This window comes from Prionailurus viverrinus, chromosome D3, assembly GCF_022837055.1.
Source record: "Prionailurus viverrinus isolate Anna chromosome D3, UM_Priviv_1.0, whole genome shotgun sequence".
In the NCBI taxonomy this organism is placed as follows: domain Eukaryota; kingdom Metazoa; phylum Chordata; class Mammalia; order Carnivora; family Felidae; genus Prionailurus; species Prionailurus viverrinus.
Window position 1 is genome coordinate 95,499,323 of NC_062572.1, and position 19,164 is coordinate 95,518,486.

General features: G+C 59.1%; 1 protein-coding gene across 5 annotated transcripts in view; it reads left to right on the forward strand.

Annotated features, from left to right (window-relative positions):
- CTDP1 (CTD phosphatase subunit 1) overlaps nucleotides 1-18,713 on the forward strand; it is a 56,802-nt gene extending 38,089 nt beyond the window's left edge. The window contains exons 12-13 of one of the 5 annotated variants that reach the window (XM_047827317.1): nucleotides 6,262-6,422; nucleotides 13,876-18,148. In XM_047827317.1, coding sequence (XP_047683273.1) covers nucleotides 6,262-6,422; nucleotides 13,876-14,068 — 354 coding nt within the window. In that variant the 3' untranslated portion in view covers nucleotides 14,069-18,148. The other 4 variants (XM_047827312.1, XM_047827315.1, XM_047827314.1 and 1 more) reach the window with 4 other exon arrangements.
- Nucleotides 18,714-19,164: the final 451 nt, after the last annotated feature.

Genomic DNA, 19,164 nt, shown 5'->3' on the forward strand with positions numbered 1-19,164 from the left:
TCTGTACAGGAGCCGACCCGGGCCCCAGGCTCACCTCCAGGAGCACAGACACAGAACACACCCTGAGAGGCTTGGGAAAGACCGCGTCCACGGAAGCTGAGGCGGAACTTTCTGTCTTACCCACTCTGATCAGGCTAAACCTGCTACAGTGCACGCGTGTGTTCCCAGAGGCGGTAAGAGGGTGCAGTATCGGGGGATCCGGGGCACAGTCTGAGTGAGCAGCAGCAGGCACCCACACGAGCCAGCCCGGACGTGGGGCTCTGGAGACCAGCACCTTAAGGCATCTCAGTGGCCATGCTCCCTGGGGAGAAGGGAGCAGCCTTGGAGCGAATGCAGAACGACGAACGACGGTGGGAAATTCAGAACTGGAAAGTACGCTCTCTGTACACTTGTCCCCGAAACTGGCAGGAGACAGTGCCGGTAGGAGGAGGAAAGGGCCCACGATCAGGGCTGCAGCTGCCACCTGAGGCAGCGGTCGGAGCCACGGGCACATCTGGTCGGCATCAGAACTTCACTCAGCGTGCGTGCGGGCCGTCCGGGTCCCACAGAGGGGGAGGAGACAGGCACGAGACAAGATTCTTGGAGGAACGGTGCCCGAAAACCTCCAGGCTTTGGTGAAAGGCATAAATTCACTGGTTTCTGATGCTGTAAACTGGCTGGCCCGTCGTCGGATTTCCTGAAAGCGGAGTCCCGTGGTACACCCGTGTCTGCTCCCGGCTCCCTTCTCCCCGGGCTCCCCGGGGGCCACGGCAAGCCGCGTGGGAAAGGCCGCGTTTGAGAAGGGCCCCGCGGACCGCGTCTGGAGGGGAAGCCCCAGGCAGGGACGTGAGGGCAGGGCGTGTGGTGGGATTTGGTTTTTGTTGGCCAGAGATTACTCCGAGAGTTACTCGAGGCTAGAGGCTAGTCACGCGAGGCCAGTCCCGGGCGTGGTTGAGCCGAGTCGTGTGAGTCTGATCCGGGGTGTCTGATCCCGGGTGTTGTGCGCGCGCTCTGTTAGCGGTAAGTTCTTGCAGAGGTTTAGCTGCTTGTTTTCACGACAGCCTGGGTCTTTTCCTCTGTGTGCAGCCCTTTGGGCGGCGAGGCTCGCCTTAACGAGTGCACAGCCTGGGCAGCCTCACGGTCACCGCTGAGCGTGATCAGGCACAGAGGTGGGGCAGGGGCAGAGACGCCTCGGTAACTTTTGCCAAGTGACCTTTCTGTTCACACGCTTCCATTTGGAGCAGGTACTCGCGGACCCACTAACACAGGTGTGAGATTCAGGGATCTCCGTGGGCAAGCAGGCTTCCCAAAGTGTTTCAGCAAAAAAACCACTGTGAGCGAATTCCTCGTGCCTTAACGTGGGGTCCTGTTGCATTCTAGGAAGCAGCAGCTCTGTAACTAATGTCATGAGCTTCCCAGGGATCTTGAGATAATTAACAAATACTGAGCTTTAGAAACAACACCTGAGGTTGAAGACAATAACGTGAAGATAGCTTTTTAATACTAGGATAGCGTGGACATACATCCCGATTTATTTCTAGTGTCCCAGACTGTCCTGTATGCTCCATGAGGTCAGTCTGGGAACAGGCACGCCACAGCGAGGCCACGGAGAAGGAGCTGTGGCCGGCGGCCGCGTGCCCGGCTCCCGGGCCGCTGCAGCCCAGAGAACGGCAGGCTTTGGGCAGGCTGGGGCAGAGCACGTGGGCTTGGGCAGCGCTGCCTCTGTACCCTTTTCTCTGCGTCATCCTGCGGGAAAGTAAAGCTTAATGTGTCTAAACACCATTTAAGTTTCATTAAGAGAGAAGGTCGCCTGTTGGAGTGACTGGGAAGCTTGCGCTTGCGGCCGAGCTGTGCACCTGTGTGGCTGGTACCTCGTCCGGTCATTTAGAGTAGTCCGTTCATATGTGTTTCTGCACACCCGTCTCCCTCCATCCGATTCGTGACTATCCCGAGTCACCAGGACGCAGGGTTGTCCACCCCTAGTCCCAGCCAGCGCGTACAACACGGTCATTTTCGCATGGCCCACGGGGGATTGCCCGGGGGTGTCGGGTCCCTGTCTCTGCGAGTTCCGCCCGGGAGCGAGCAGGAGGGGTAGAGGCACGTGCGGGACCCATGCCTGTTTTGCAGGGTCCCCACTCCTGGTGGGCTGGGCCGCCCACCTTTCCAGGCGTCTGTTCTCCCACACCGTCCCCCTCAGCTGCCTTAGGTCTCCTCAGCTCCTCGTGGGCCTGCGTCTTCGGGTGAGTGATGGGAACGGTTTCCAGGGCGTTTGATGTGATCCGTGTGGGCCTTTTGTTTGAGAGACTTCAGTAGTTAATTCACCATAAAATGAGGTTTTTGTCTTCACACACTTGTTTTTCAAGTCTTTCTTAAGATTCTGAAATATGTATTCTAGCAACTTTTAAATAGTATATATAAAGTAAGTGGTTCCTTGCAGATTACTGGTTTTCAAGAAGTGCGTAGTTACCTTTTTATAAGAGAAAGCCCTGGAAAGGTGTCCATTGTTCTGAAGCAGATACGTCTATATGAGTAAAACAGAACGAGGGAGAGCAAGTTGAAGCATAACTTGAGTATGACCAGATTCTGACATGTATCCACAATTTTAGCTTGGCCGTGCAGGATGTTTCTGAACCTTCCAAACACCTGGCAGAGCGGGCACGCGCGTTGGTTGGCCGTCCGCCGCGCTGGAGGAGCGAGGAGACTTCTTTCTGGTCAGCGGCACTGCTGACACTTTATGGGTCACTTCACGGCCTCTGAGGCAGTGATGGTACTTTGGTGGTCAGACATAAAATACCTGATTTTTTAAGTTCCTGTCTTTCTCTTGAAAAGGTATGATGCAGACTCAAAGGCCTGAAATGTTTTCAGAGGAAAATTTAATACTAACAATTCTAATAGATTCGTGCATCAACACAGAGTACGCACAGCCAAGTGAGTATAGCGGTGACGCCTGAACGTAGCTGCTTAGAATTAGCTCTGTGCTTTCTGCTAAATTCCTTTAGCTCAAACCCCGTGTGTCACCTCCAAGGACCTTGCAGTGAATAACCTGTTGATGAAGCTGTTGCTTTGTTTAGTTAGCTGTTGCTACACTGTTTCTGTATTTGATCGAGACCCGAGACCTGCACGTGAGCTCCTTGGGAGTGAGTGACCGACGGATCGCGGGTCTGGGGTTGAGGCTGCTCCATGTCGGAACGTTCCCTCTGTCAGTCACAGGCTTTGTCCCTCGGTGTCCCTACGGCCTTGCGCTCCGTGCAGAGCAGCTCACGGCCCTGTGGAGGTGCCCGCTGCCTGGGAGGGGAGGTGTGAGCTGCCCCGTCCCCGAACGGGACTGGCGGGGGGCAGGAGGGCAGGCCCTTGACCCTTTTTGTAAGGAGAGGCTGCAGTTGTCCGGCCTTGCCGGGAGGTTCCTCGGGTCGCCACCCAGTTGTTGGTGGGAAAAATAAAAGTTTTCATGAGTTAAATACGTCTCACCACCTGCCTTTCCTTGGAAAGGAATATTCTTTCCTGGAATAGGCTGAAAACCTGGTGTTTCTGAATTAATGCATTTTTTAAAAATTTAACATTTAAGTTGCCATTACATCCCTGTAGTTCCAAGTTCACAAAGTCTAAAAGCTGCCGTGAGAGCACCGTCAGGGTTCCCACAGACCCCGCTTTCCCCTTGGCTGTGGCCAGTGCCAGGTTCCTGCAGCAGGGGGGCTGGCCGTTGGGGAAACGGCGCCCTCACACCCAGTGGCTCCTGTCCTACCCGCCGGCCCGTGCTGAGCTGTTGAGACTCGTCCAGGAAAGCACAGCACTCCTCTGCTCTTGCCCAGATGTGTGGGGGCCACACTGAGTGGCTCCGACACTGCCTGGACCCACACACCCACACCTGTCAGATGCCAGGCACGAGGGGGAGGTCCCGGGTTGTCCCCCGTACTTGTGACCGACCGGCTGCGAATTGGGGTTCCATCATTTGCTAGGGCAGGGACACACTTGCTTACACTGAGTGGCTTACCGTGTCATAAAGGATGTGACAGGACACAGGGGAACGGCCAGATGAAGAGCCCGCTGGGTGAGGTCCCAGCGGGTCCTGAGCGTAGGAGCTTCTGTCCCCGTGGAGTTGGGAGCGGGCCACCCTGCCGGGACGTGGGTGCGTTTGCCAACCCAGGAGCTCCCCGCACCCCGCACTTTGGGGATCTTTGTGGAGGAGGCGTGATGGGTCATGAACTCAGTCTCCAGCCCCCTCCCCTCCCTGAGGACGGGTGTGGGGCTGCAGGCCCCAGGCGTCTGCTCTGGCTGGGCTCTGGTGACCAGCCCCATCCAGAAGCCCACCTGCAGTTGCCTCATTAGGAAAAAGGATGATGCTGTCAGCCATCAGGTTGAAGGGGCTTGGGGGCTCTGTCAGGAACCAGGGACAGAGACCAATAAGCATCTCCTCCTGTTGTACCCACTTTAAGCAGCTTTAAAGATCAGATAAGGGGCGCCTGGGGGCTCAGTCAGGTTAAGCGTCCGACTCTCCATTTTAGCTCAGGTCATGATCTCACGGTTCATGGTTTCGAGCCCCATGTTGGGCTCTGTGCTGACAGCACAGAGCCTGCTTGGGATTCTCTCTCTCCGTACCTCTCTGTCCTTCCCCTGCACACGCACTGGAACTCTCTTGCTTTCTCTCTCAATATAAATAAGCAAACTTAAAAAAAATACTTTCAGATGAATGAAAATAAAAAGCAACAAAACATACCAAAGATCAGATAAACTTGTTAAATACTGATCCAGTTCAAGGTCATAAAAATGTTACTGTGTTGGCTTACAGGATTTTTGATATCACTGCTTTTTCTGAGTAAAGTTTCTACACGTGGACTCTGTTACTCAGGTATTTTGTGGGGGGGGGGGGGACATCTTTAGCTCTGAGTCATGGTACTGAGGGCTGAGCGACGTGTAGTGTTAGTATGGTCGTCTCCAAACTCCACTTTGTACCGTTTTAAATAAGTTGATGTTACCATCTTGACACAGTCTGGCACTTCTCAGGCGTTCGTCCGGGTATTCAGGACGTCACAGAGGCGTTGCCTCAGAGCTTCGGAGCCTGGGAGTGGAATCCAGAAATGTCTGCCTGCCGGGCTCGGCTGCTGTGACCGCGAATGGGTCTGTGAAAGGCTGGCTGTGCTGCCCGTGGGCTGTGCGACCCCCCAGCCCACCCGACGGGGGGCCGTACAATTTCTCCATCACATATTAACTTAGAACCAAGAAAAAGAACAGTATCAGCTGCGCCAGTGAAGCATCGCTTTCTGAGAAAACAGTGTTCCAAGAGCGGAATTGGAGGCGGGTGCTCGGAAACCCAGAGGAATCGGCACGACGCGTGACGGGTCTGCAGTGGCCGTGTGCTGTCTCCTTTTCCTTCCCTTCTTCTCTCCTGTCCACCTGATTTTTATCTCATCCGATGTCTTTGCTGAAAGAGTGGTGGATCTGAGAGAAAGGCACAGAGACCAAGGTCAGACAGGTGGAAAGCAGGAGCCAGTCTAGAACCCCATCTTCTGTCTCCAGGCTCCCCCGAATCTGGCGTCACTGATCCTTCTGCCATTCGGCGGCTGTTAGGAGGCAACTTCCATCCCCTCGGTGGGCGTCCCTGGGGGCCCGGCACTCGGGTTGCTGGGCAGCCGACCTCCCCCAGGCTGCAGGGGAGCAGGGAGTGCTGACCCTGGGCCATGGCCGTTAGTTCCTGTCACCCTCACGTGGCACGTCCGTGAAGGTGAAATGTGAGGTCTGTGGGAGAAAAGCGCCCTGGAGCAGGCAGGGGGACAGGCACCCTCTGTTGAGCCTCTGAGGACACAGCTGGCCCCCACTGGCAGCGGCCGCCGTCCCCCTCCCCAGACTCCAGAGTGCCTCCTGGAAAGCAGTCGAGTGCGGCTTCCTGATCGTGAGCATTTTAACAGAAAGCTTTGATTCTTCACCACAGCGTTCGTTAGCGCACTGGAGAGAGAATCCTGTTAGAGTCTTGCCGCTGAGAAGTGACTGTCGGGCTGTCCGCATGTCCTGCCCCAGGGTCACACTTGGGGTCCTGGGATCCCGGGAGGGCCCCCCCCCCCGCTAGAGGGACGGCCTGGGCCTTCTCTGCTTTCTTGGCCCACCTCACGTGCCACCTGCAAAGGTCCGGGCTGTCACCCATCTCGGACTCGGCCCGGCACGCACCTAGACTCGCCGCTATGCCCAAGGCGAGCGCACGTGGTCGGGACCAGATGGGGCCGCGCCGCCCTGCCGTGGGGGTCGGGTCGTAGGCGTCGGGTGTGTGCCCTGACTCTCCCCCTTTGCCAGGTGGATGACATCCTAGGAGAGGGCAGTGATGACAGCGACAGCGAGAAGAGGAGGCCGGAGGAGGAGGGGCCGCAGGAGCGGCCACTGCCCCGGGAGCCCCGGGCCACGCTCGAGGCCACAGCATCCAGCGAGAGGAGCGCAGCAGACAGCCGGGGGCCCAGGTGAGGCGGTGCGGGTGAGGGCCCGGTGAGGGGGGCAGGTGAGGGCCGGCCCAGGCGAGGTCTGCAGGCGCGATGCGGTAACGTGACAGATTCTTCAGGCTTTAGCATTTCAGAATGTTACGTTTACGGTGACGCGAATTTTTATCACAGTCTTTATTGTTCCAGTTGCTACTCACGGAGATCTGAGTCTTTCCCCCGTGTAAGTGTAAGTGGTAAGACGTCCGCCTGCCTGACCCGGGCAGCCCCGCCGCGGAGGGCAGGACGACGCCATGGCCAGCACGTTTTGACGCAGTTGGTGATTTTTCACGTGCCCAGCTGTGTTATGGCGCGGGTGACCTGACCGTGCCTGCTGGTGGTGGCTCAGTGTCCACGTGACTGCATCTTGTCCCGGACCAAACAGCGCGCCAGGATCCTACATCTTTTCTGAAGCATCTTTCTGTCTCGCTTGGATTTGATCATCACATCATGTTCTCTTGGCTCAGTTTCCTTCCTTTTTGCCTTTTTCTAAGTATTCTCCCCACTGCGGCTCAATTCGGTCTGCCCGGAGCCAGAACCGCTGTCCCGAGTGTCCCGAGCCTCCCCTTCGGGCCCTGCTGCCCGCTGGGGACTGTCGTCTCCGCCTCCGGAGACGCCTTCACCGTTCCCTGGCTCCAACATCTTGTTTCTTTGCTCTCTTACTTTGGTGGACTAGATGCATCTTCTAGGAGCTTCGTGGACCAGGGTGCGTGGGAGGCAAACGAATTTGGCACATCAGGAGATGCCTTCCTCGCTCTGTCCACACTTGCTTGACCGCGGGGCGGGCGCTCCGTAGCCCGGGGAGGGAGTCGGCTTTGCTCCGAGTCTGTCTGCATGTGGCATTGGCGGGGCACCTGCTGCTCTGCGAGCCTCTCTCCCCTGCTGACGGGCATCTCCGTCCCGCCCCTCGTGTGCGGGAGTGTTGGGCACCACCTGTGCGAGCAGACGGCTGCTCGTGCCAGGCCGGGGGTTCCTCGCAGGGCCTGACCTTGCCGTCGTGAGAAGCGAGTAGACACGTGTCCCAGGTTTCAGGTTTAACAACCGCGTCTGGAGCCTCCTGTGAGCCATGCGACCGTGGGCGAGTCCTCGGACCTCCCCGTGTCTTCATTTTCCCCTTTGAAATGGGGGCATTGCCAGGCCGGCACAGCCTGTGCACGTAGCTGCACATAACAGCCCCCCTCCCTTGCTTGTGTGGGGGCTCTTTTCTTTATAAGCCACCTGGTCTGACCCGAAGATGTTCTGTAGGTGAGTAAGTGCTTTTGAAGAGAGTTTGGTGTACTGGAGCCGGTCCGCTTAGAAGACAGGATCGGGCCAGAAATTCTAGCAGCACACGGAGGGGACATAGAGATTCGTTGTCCGTGTGTCGGAATTTTTTTTTTTTAATTTTTTTTTTTTCGACGTTTATTTATTTTTTGGGGGACAGAGAGAGAGCATGAACGGGGGAGGGGCAGAGAGAGAGGGAGACACAGAATCGGAAACAGGCTCCAGGCTCTGAGCCATCAGCCCAGAGCCCGACGCGGGGCTCGAACCCACGGACCGCGAGATCGTGACCTGGCTGAAGTCGGACGCTTAACCGACTGCGCCACCCAGGCGCCCCATGTGTGTGTCGGAATTTTATTGGGAGAAGGTCTGTGCGTCCACAGCTGTGCTACGGGGCCGCCCTGCTGGTCCCACGGCAGACCTTTCCAGCCACGTTGAAGTGCTGTCCGGTCGTCTTAGGACGCAACTTTGATGAGAAGCACGATGCTTGTGCTGAACTGTGTCGCCTTCTCCATGCAGAGGTCCCACTGGGGTTTCCGAGGAGCCGACCTCCCGCCCACTCTGAGGACCTCTGTGGTGGTGCCGGCTGATGCCAAGGGTGGTGATGGCTTCTCGGGGATGGGGAGTGCGCTCTGGTTGAGCTTGTTTTCTCTGTCACATAGGAAATAAATTCAGAGCAGTTTTCACAAAGACCCAGAAAGGCCTGGCTGGAGCCCGCAGGAAGGAGCCTGTGCTCGTGGGGCAGTGGATGCAGGCGCTGGGCAGGCCGAGAGTGCCCATCTGCTCCGGTGTGCCCAGAAACAAGAGGCACCAGGGCTTGCTGGAAAGAGCCTTTGCTTTGATGTGGTTTGGGTGCTGGCCATCTGGACGGGACCGCGGAGCAGCGCGGTTCTGGTCCCGAGGGGCTGGGTGTCCTGTGTCTCTGTGGTCAGCCCTGTGCAGGCAGAGGAAGCCCGGCGTCCGGCCCGTCCTGTGGACAGCGTCCACGCAGGAGGTACCGACATGGCCACAGGAGCTTGAGGTCCTCAGGTGTGTGGTGGTGGGTGCCGCGGGCTGAGCCCCCAGTGGGCGCCAGGCGTCCTGAGAGCCCGGCCCCTGAGCGTCCGGAGAGCTGGGGAGTAAGTCAGAGTCTCTCACTTCCCACAGCGCTTTCTTCCACCTGCCACCCAGTCGGCAACCGCTCCTCCCCAGAGAGCCTCCTCCCCAGAGAGCCATCGGCCGCCCCCGCCCCCCCCCTCCCCCCCCCCCCCCCCCCCCCCCGGCCTGTCCCTGGTGCTTTGGAACTCGGACGTGTGGCTGTCAGAAAAGCTTCAGTGTTTCCAGACGTGCCTCACGGCTCTGACCCTTCACTGGGGTCGGACGGACGGGGCGCACGGCGGGTCCCAATCAGCTGCCGCGGGGGACTCAGGCGTGGGGCCCTCGTTTCTTTCTTTGCCAGGCAAGTTGGCGAGTGTGGTTTTCTGGCTGTATTTTACTCTCGTTTAATGGTACTAGAGGTGGAGTGAAGTTTGTTTAAGTTTTTACGTGATGGTATTTTTATTTGAAGTTAAAACGTTTTGGGGTTTTTTGTGTTGTGTTTTGCACGTGGGAGGCCTTTGTGTCGTGATTTCCCCGCGTGTGATGACAGTGATGCAGGTCTGGCTCCCACGGGAAGGTCTGCTCGGCATCGCCTCCTGCTGGTTCCACGAGGCCAAGCGGCTCCACGGATCTTCTTGTCCCTTGAACCTGAAAGCCAGTTTTACTGGAAGGAGAAGGGTGGTAATTTTTACTTGTCTACCAAGAAATGATTCATTCTTTTTTCAGATCAGCGACATCGGATGCCGTTTTATTCACAGTGCTTGTGGGGTACGCTCGCTCCTTGAGGTCAGTCTCTAAGATGAAAAAGTCAAGTATAGGTTTGAAAAGCATTTGCTCAAATGAGTTACCTTCAAATTGTTTGCGACACCGTACAGATGCATCATTGTCCCCACCACTTGGTGAGGCGGCTGTTACGGACACGGTGGCCCGGGTCTCGCACCAGGACCCTCTGCGGCGCTCTGTGCTCGCATCGGCAGAGGCGACTTAGAACTCGATGTAAGACTACTTCCATCGCTTCTAGAGTTAGCAGACACGCGAAAAGGACAGTATTTCTGCCAAACCAATTATTAATTCGTTAACGGCCAAAGAACATAGCATAACGTGGTTGGTAACTCTCACGTTACAGAAATCCACAGTTGACGGCTAATCGCTGACACACGTCCCAGGCTCACACCGCCCAGTCCCGCTGGCTCTCTCCCCCTTTCCAGCCTGCGCCGCAGACGTACGGACAGCTGGGGGGGCTCTCCCACAGTCTGTGCAGGTCTCTTCCTTCCAGAAGGTTCCCCCAGTCTCACTGCAGCGTCGGGACGGACGGCACTAAAATGCTCTGGGGCACTGGCACACATGAAAGGTGCTTGTGGTGTCGGTGGACCCGGGCGGGGTCCCCTTCAGCCCCGGGCAGGCGTGTGGCCGGGACAGAAGTCTGGGGCGTTGCTGACCCGAGGACGTCCTGTCCTGTGGAAGCTAGTGGGGCATCTCCCCCGTGTGGCCAGCGGTGGCTCTGGCACCTGGGGTGTAATTTAGGATGTGCACCCCCTCTGTTGCCTGCAGTCGGGTCGTCGCCCTGCCCCCTGACCTCGCTCTGGGAGCCACCTCCTCTGTGTGTCGTACGTGGTTTTGTCTCCTGCTGTTTCACACGAAGCTGGAGTGAACACCACGTGTGCTGGTCGTGCTTGTGTGTGAGTGTGCTCCTCACGTGCGTTTCTAGGCCGGGACTTGGTGGCCTCGTGCCTCCGTGGAAGGCCGAATGGTTTTCCATGAGAGCAGGTGATGACGCTCATTTGCTGTGGCACAGTGTTTGGTGGCAGCTAACGGCCAACACGACAGGTGAACGTTGGTGTCGCCGTGGCTTCATTTTAACGTGCTTTTCTCTTCTAACGGGCTGTGCCCTGGGCCTCAGACGGAGGAAAATGAGCTCGCCGGTCACCAGGCCGCAGCAGCTGCCCTGGCCAGAGAGGCGGGACCCGGCCGCTTCCACTCAAGGGAAGACGCCCAGGAGCGCGGCCCGACGTCCGAGCTCACAGAGCCGACTCCCGACGGCCACCCCAGGCGCGCTCCGGGCCGGAGGAGCCGTGCGGGAGGACGAGAGCTAGTACACGGACAGCGCTGAGAAGGGCAGCGAGGAAGAAAATGTGCTCCGGGGGTCCGTCCGAACCACGGATGAGAGAACGAGCAGGGGAGCGCGCGCTCAGAGACGCGGGGCCCCGGTTAGCGCACCGACCTTCCCACAGCGGGAGCCGTCGGAGCGCGGAGGAGAGGGGCAGGGGCAGAAAACCTCCCAGATCGGAGAGAAGACGTTCTAACACGTCCCGAAATCTTGACGGACTCCAAGCAGGCTCGGCACAGAGAGCCACACCCAGACGCATCGCGGTGGAAGCGCGCAAGGCAGACGAGGGCGCCGCGGGCCGGGCCAGCAGCCGCTTCTCATCAGACGCCGCCCAGGCCCCGGGCCCCAGGCCCCGGGGCGGCACGCTGCCACACGGGAGAGAAGGCCGGAGAGAAGGCCGTCAGCCAGGCGGAGCTGTGGCGCAAACGAAGCTCGGAGAAGACGTCCCGGCCGAGAACTGAGAGAACTCGCTGCCCTCGCGGGAAACCCCAAAGGGAGCTCCTCGGTCATGGAGCCGATGACCCGGACAGAGCTGAGAACCCACGTCCACGCGGACAGCAGCAAGCCCCGTGGGGGTGAGCGAGCGATCGGCAGGCAGGAAGAATTCCGAGTTCTCTCCTTTCTTCACCGAGTGGAGAGAAAGAGCAGTTGCGTGAGGCAGCGTGGATGCAACCGTCGGGCCCGTGGCGTGGAGAAGCGCGATGCTTGCCGGCGCCCACGCCGAGGCCGTGGGAACGAGAGGCTTCGGGAGACGTGGGGAGCGGGCGGGCCAGCGCGACGTGCTGTGAGCCTCTCCCCTCAGCCGCTCCGCAGGACGCAAAGGGACGGAAGGCAGTGACCGTGGCCGCGTGCGGCACGCGTAGGTGGACCGTGCGTGACAGGAGTGGCGCAGGAAGGAAGCACGGGTTCTGAGCCGGGCGGCGAGTCTGCACCGGCGTGCGACCAGGGAAACCGCCGTCAGTTGTGAGGGCATGACGCGGGGTCCTGGCGGGGAAGGAAGTCCGAGGGGACGGCCCCCGTCCGGGGGCGTCACGTGGGGTGTGCTGGTTTCGTGCGGAGGAGGCAGGAAGGAAGGAGCAGGATCAGAAGTGCACGAGGGCCGGGGTGAACGTGCACGTAACCAGCGTGAGTGGGTCATGTGACCTGTGACCCGAGAACAGATGGTGACCCGTTTGCCGGTCACGGGGAGGACTCCTTCCTCAGGGCCCTGCACAGTGTGGGGTCACAGTGAGCGCCCGTGAGCCCACCCGTCTGCCGACAGAGGTGCCCGTGAGGCTGCACGAGGACGTGAGGACGTGGACGGGGAGGTGACGAAGAGGGGCACCGGCGGCCGTCCTGCCCTTCCCTGCGAGGTGTCAGAAGTCGTCTTGTTACGTGTGACTTCGCGTCAGTCGTCAGGCTTTCCAAAACCAGTCGCAGCGAAGGGGATCCAAACGCTTGTGCTTTGGGGACCGTCCCTCCCCCGCCCTGACACCTGCGTGTTGACTGCCGACCACGGGTCCCTGAAGGCACGCGTGCTGAAGCCGCTGCCTGCGTGGGCCGTCCCACGAGGGCGCTTGTCGGAAAGCGGGGGCTCCCGTAGGTCTCGAGACGCTAGTGGAAATTCACCTCGGACTGGCGTTCGGTGACAGGAGCCTGCCTGTCCGTCGGGAAAGCAGCACAGCCCTCTTGCCGCCGTCAGGCTGGGGCGCCCGGAGCCCCGAGCCCACCTCTTGTTCACCCGCGTTTGGGGAGCGTGCTCCATGCAGGATTGTGGCAAAACCACCGAATCAAGTCAAGTATGCTGCTTTTCAACCTTGCCCGTCTGTCAGAGTGAGAGGGCTCGATTTTGTTCCGGGCCCTTCCGTGTCCTGGTCGCACAGAGCAGGGCCTCTTGTGCTCATCCGTGTCCAGGACTCACTGAGGACACGCTTCATGCCCCAGCCGCCACTCCCGTCATCCACTCGATAAGCCTGGTTGCCGGGTAACCGGGTTACTCCGGGTTATGTACTCACTCGCACTCGCACTCGCTAAGCCTGGCTTCCCTGAGCGAGACACCCGTCCTGCCCAGGATAGGTGAGTCCTGCTGCCGGGCCGGGTGGAGCCAGCACCCTGGGGGCCGCCGCCACTGTGACGGCACGAAGTGCGCGTTGGGGGTTGGCTGCCCCCCCGCGGCCCGGGCAAGGCCGGAGCCCGTGGGTCAGGTGACCTGGTTGCTTGTGTCCCCACTCACGGCGAGGAGCGGGTTCCCTGCAGTTGTGCCTGAGGCGCCGGGCGCTGCTGGCGTCCGTCCTCATAGGTGAGCAGGCGCCCACTGTGCCCACTGGTGCCCACGCTCGCTTCGCGCCGTGCACGTGTTCGGTCCGCCTTGCGCGTCGCCGTTCCGCAGGATGCAGACCGGGCTGTCCCGCACCCGCACACACAGGAGAAGGACTTGTTAGTCGAGACGGTGACCTCGCCGCGTGCAGCCCTGTGGCTTTTTTCTGCCGGGAAACCAAGCGGGTTTAACCGGTGAGCTGAAAAGTACATGCCCTGTGGGCGCCGTTTGGGGGTCCTTGGTCAGATGCCGGCATGTGTTTGCCATGGTCCCTGAGACATCCACGTCCGTAACTCGGCGCGCTTGGGGCGCCAGTGGAAGTGTGTGCTCGGAAGCTGCAGCGTCCGGGAGGAAGTTTGTTCCTGTTCGTGCTATTTCCCGCCTTGAGCGTGGGAGGGTTTTTTCCACCCTGAACATGAGAGGGTTTCCAGCTCTCAGTTTTCTCCACGTTAAATCTGTTCGCGTTTCTCCACGGAACCGCACACGTGGCTGTAAAAACAACATAAACGTGTGCTGTGCTGAGGGGAGACGAAGCTTTGATCGTTCACAGGCGTTTGTTAGCCGTGACCTACAGGCCTGAGATGCTTTTTAATTACTAAAATTTAATCGTGTATAAAAATTTATTCTCCGAATGTTACTTAACCAGGAGTAAGGGTTTTCTCCCTTCTCAGTCCGTCTCGTGTTCTGCTTTGTCACAGGAAGGGTGAGACCAGCCTTAGCACACTGCACTGCCACCTGGGCACTGACCGTCTTTCCCTTTCCCTGGTCTTGAGCCACGCACTGGGCTCCGTGGGAACGCCCCGCACGACCACCCGAGTGGGGCTCGCCTGTGTTCTTTCGCTCCCTCTGTTAATTCCCTGCAAGACGACCCTGTTGCGGGAGAGTCCTTGATCTGTAGGATGGATGCAATGTGTCTTTGATGTACCCAGCACCTGCCTGGGGTCGTGTGTGGTCCAGCCCCGCAGGAATGTGGGCGGTCTCCTTGACCACCGATGGGAGTGACAACACCCACCTCACGGATTTGGTGGAAAACAGGGCTCGTGTCACCCCATGCCAGCACTCCGTGTCATCGGGAGGTGTCTGAGCACGAGGACGTTGCCGCAGTGAGCCTGTCCAGGTGTGGGCCGCTTCTGTCCCAGACGCTCTCCAAGTGCAGGTCAGACGTTTCCACAAAAGACGTTATCACACAATATCGTTGTTGTAAGGTGGCTGTTCTGACGGCTAACTCCTGTCCTGTCCTGGTGCTGCTCTTGGGGGTGGGGGGTGGTGTCCCTCCTCTCCCCTCAGGCCCTGCCTGCAGGTGCTCCCTGCCTCTGCCTGGGGAGCCGAGCTTCTCCATGGTTCCCGGCCCCCCCCTCCACAGGGGGTCTGGCTGTTTCCTGGGCCTGGGGGCCTTTGTCCCCGCGGGCAGCAGCTGTCTCCTCTCTGTTTTTGCTTTTTGCGTCAAGCTGTCAAAGGGACAAAAGGGAACTTGGATGCAGGCCCAGCTCTGGGCCAAGAGCAGACCATTTGCATCAGGAGGCACGGGAGATGCCTCGCGCTCGTGGCTTGGGAAACCTTGCGGCGCGGGCCACAGAGCCGCTCTGACGGCGCTCACGGTCAGGCTGGGTGACGCGTCACCGTGCCGGGGGAGCTGCCGCTGGTGAGCGCACCCTGGTGGGACACAGACTTCACCCCCCACCCCTCCTCTCACACTGCAGGCCCGGGGCCCAGCTGGGTGCCCGGGGGATGGGAGTTTCCTTAAGTAAGTGCGCTCAGAATCACTGCTGCTTTGGATAAACCTCCACCGTTCACCAGCAGCCGGGACGGGTGTTCCTATGCTGTAGGTCTGGGGGCCTGGGGAGCGCGGGCCGCACACGCATCGTGACCGCCCGGTGCATCCCTCTGAGGCCTCGGGGCCCACCCACTCTTTCCCCCAGGCAGGGCTCATGGATGTTATTTCTGTTGGTGGTGTTCACAGTAGTATGGACAATGGACACCCCTTTTTATGGGAGTTAGATGGCCACCTGACATTTTTACGGGCAGTGGTCTGTTTCATCTACGCCTCCGTGTCATTTCTAAACGCGTCTCTGTTTTTGTCACCACTCAACAAAAGGACAGTCATCCCAGAGGCTTCAGAGTAATTGTGCTTAAAATAGCTTTTATTTCAGGACATCTTACAAATCCAAAATTAACCCTTTGCTGAGGTACCTGTCTCCTCAGGCTCATGTCTGCCCTGGTTTGGGCCCAACCAGAGCTTCTGGCCCTACAGATGGGCGCCCGGCGCCGGCCACACAGCCCGCGTGCTGCAGCCACGGACGCCGTCCCTGCTCCTCGGGGCTCCGGCCTCTCGTGTTCACTTTTCCAGCCTGAGCAGGCCCACCAATCACCTCAGTTACAGTCCCTGGTGTCTTTCTCAGGGCTTCTGTCCATTTTGAGTTTATCGGGTCAGTTGTGTTCTGATTTGGGAGCGTGTCTCTCCATTAGGTTACTTCTGTGTTACCAGTTCGAAAGCGGGTTGTTTCGCAGGTCTTAGGTCACACGTGGCCTCGTCTCGCAGATCTTTTCCTGACCTCGTGTGTGTGGCTCTGCTTGTGGCCTGTTCCGCCCAAACGAAGACTTTCTCATGTCTACATCTTTTGGGGGGGTTCTTGTCTTCTTTCAAACTGCAGGTTTCCCTGAACACAGGCGTGTATATCCATACGTATTTCTGTATACGTTTCTTTAAGTTTCCTTTTGACTAAATGGTGCTGCCACAGGTGTCCAGATGCAGAGTTCATCTCAACCCTGCCTCAGAAATGAACTCAGAGGCCGACTCACAACAGATTGTGAAGAAAACCTAAGTATTTGTGACCTCGGGTTACGTGGTCAGTTTTGTACTGATAGTCCAAAGACTTCTCACCATTCGGAGCGTGAGAAGCACAAATCCGTGCGGCACACGCCTGAGAAATAGTTGCCGTCCGCGCTACGTAAAGAGCTCTCAGGACCGAACGCTCTGACAAGCCAGCTCGTAAAACGGGGCAGGAGGTGGTCCACACCTTCGCCCCCAGAGAGAGCTGGGGGGCGTGAGCCGCTGCACGTGGGGCCCCCAAACAGCCCCTTCTTCCGTGCGAATGGGAGCCGGGCATGAGGTCCGCGGGCGGGACCCCCTCGGCAGGCGTGGCCGCGGGCCCACCACGCGCCCGGCATCGCACCCGGGAAGGGCACCTTGTGGCTCCTGTGCCCGAGTGCATCCTGGTGCTGCCGGGCGTCCCACGCTCCGCCAACACCGTAACGGCCCGGAGTGGAAAACAGCAGCCACGCACGCGCGTCCCAAGGACTGCAGCGGGCCAAGAGCCTTGAGGCCACGCCGCCCTCCAGGGGGCCAAGGGCAAAGGAAGCCTACGGCCTAGTGTTCGGGGTAATTTCCCTGAAGCATCCCTGTGCTCAGAAACCCTTTACACCGGTTTTGCTTGTATGTTTTCCAGAGATCTCCTAAGGGAGCAACCTTAGATCTTAATGGTCAGGTGCTGATAAGAGAAACCCACTTTGCACTTCAGCGTTGAGCCCGGCTTGTTTTCTGTAACAGCGTAAACGTTTGTTTCCTTAGAAAATATTCAGCCGATGGGAAAATAATAGTCGTTTAAACTTTGGACTGAACGGGTGGCACTGACAAAGTGCTCTGGTGGGTCGGGCGAGGGCACTGCCGCCCTGGCGGTCACGCGCGCGGTAGAGCCTGGGGCGCGAGGGACAGCCCAGGGGGCTGCTCTTTCTGGGTGTCCTTGCCGGCCTCCCGGCAGGCTCCCGACACCTTGTCTGCCGCAGGCACATCCTCTTCTTAGGTGGGACGGTGACCGATCAGCAACGTGTCTTTTGTTGGTTCCATCTGGTTTTGCTGGCGGTATTTCTCTTAAATAAATTGTACGCCTTTCCTTCCACCAGCACCGTGGTCTCCGATTTCCTGGACGCGTGTGGTTCTCTACATTGTACGTGTGCTGCATGTGCCTCGGTATATACACGCGTGTGTGCAGCTGCCGTGTGTGTGTGTGTGTGTGTGTGTGCGTGCGCCCGTGCGCGCGCCAGAAAATCTTCAGGGCCTGCCTGTGTCCCCACCATCACAGCACAAGAGACGGGGGCTGACTCGCGAGGCCCAGGTGCCCCTGTGTGAAGGGAGAGCCAGGGCGGGCGCGTGGTCAGGCTGGTTTTCCTCGGCTTGGGGACACCGCTCGGGGCCAGCGGGCACCTCCTGGGGGAGTGCTGTGCTCGCCGCGGGCCCCGTGCTGCGGAAATCTCGCGGGCACAGTCTGGTCCGAGTCCGCCAACTCTGTCCCGAGGACGGAGGCAGCCGCCACCGTTGTGGCGTCATTGGTCATCAGGGTAATTCCTCTTAAGCCGCCTAAGGAAAGTGGAGTTTTCAGGCCGGACTGGGTGATGGCCCCGTCTGGTCCCCTGGGATGTGCCTGGGCTTTCGTGTCTGCAGAATGGCATTAGTAGTTCCCACAGCCAACCCAGCCTCTCCAGTCGTGCTTTGCACGTTTGTTCCCGTCTGGTTCTCCTCGGGGCCAATCAGAGGTGACAGCGTCTAGAGCTCTGGGGAGAAGGCATTTGCGAGGACTCCCCGGGGGAGGGCAGGGGGCGGACACGGACAGCAGGGGCACGCCCTCCAGGCCTCCCACCGGTCCGCACTCCTCTCCCCACGAGCCGTACAGTTACGGGCGTTCTGTCACCTCCTCCGTGACTCCGTGACTATCGCTGCCGGGCCACCTCTGGATGCGGGGGCCTGGCGGCGTGGGAATGGACAGAGCGTGTCCCGGGCCTGCTGGCCCCGCGCGGTTTTGACCCCCAGCTCCAACCCCTCCTCGCACTGAAACTGTGACCGCGCTTTTGCATCGATGCCCCCACGGGACAGCGGCCACCGCGCTGCGTGGGTGCGTCCCGAGGTGCGTGGGTGCTGATGCGCATGTGTGTCCCGGTGTGCGTGTGCCTGCCCCTGCGAGCGTGTCACGGCATGCGCCTGTCTTGCAGGGGCCACAAGCGGAAGCTGCCCGAGGAGGACACCGGCAGCGCGTCCAGCGGGGAGTCCAGCGGGGAGGACGAGGAGGGCAGCAGCTCAGAGGCGGACGAGATGGCCGCGGCACTGGAGGCAGAGCTCAACGACCTCATGTGACCTGCGGGGCGCTCAGCAGACACACGCGTCTTGCTCCGGCCCCTGATGGCTCCCGGCCGCGCGGGCCCTCGGATGGGATCTCCTTTTCTCTAGAAAGACGTGTACATTTGCAGAGCTCCACTTACAGAAACACATAATTTTGCAGAAATAGGTGTTTTTAGAGGTTTTACTATGGAAAGTCTACTTTTCTAAGGGACAGTGTCCCGGGAGGCCGTGTGCCAAAGATGTTGCCACGCCCCTCGCAGCCTCTTGCGGGACGGGCGGGCAGGACTCGGGGCGGCGGGGGCGGGTCCGGGCCAGCGCACGGGGCCTTCCTCCTCCGGGACACGGGTGTAAAGTTTTTGTATATCTATTTCGCATTTGACCCACCGAGCAGATTTCTCTTTCATTTAATAAAACTCCTTTTTATAAGCTCGTTCTTGGTGCGATGCCCACCCCGCCGCCTGTAGGGCAGAGGACACTGCGTGTCGGGTCGCTCCGGGTATCTGGTCAGGCCTTGGAAGTCTGCACAGGAAAACAGACCACCTAACCTACCCTTCTAGGCCATTCCGTGGCTGCTTGTCAGGAGTTTCTGCCATTTAGGAGTTTTTCTAAAGCTTGTACCAAAGCATTAACAATGTAAAGGATCGTTGTTATTTATAGTTGCTAAGCTTCGTGAGCCTCGGATCTAAACCCAGAAAACAAGGCAGCTCTGATCCTGGCTGACAAGATGGAGAACAGGGTTCATCGTAGGATGTGCCCCCCCCCCCCTTTCCCTGACAGCTTGATTGTGCATCATCCCTGTCCCTTGGGTCACGGGCTCTGACCCACCGGCCCTGAGTTCATGCAGCTGTAGGAAGAGCTGGTCCTGCGCCCGGTGGCC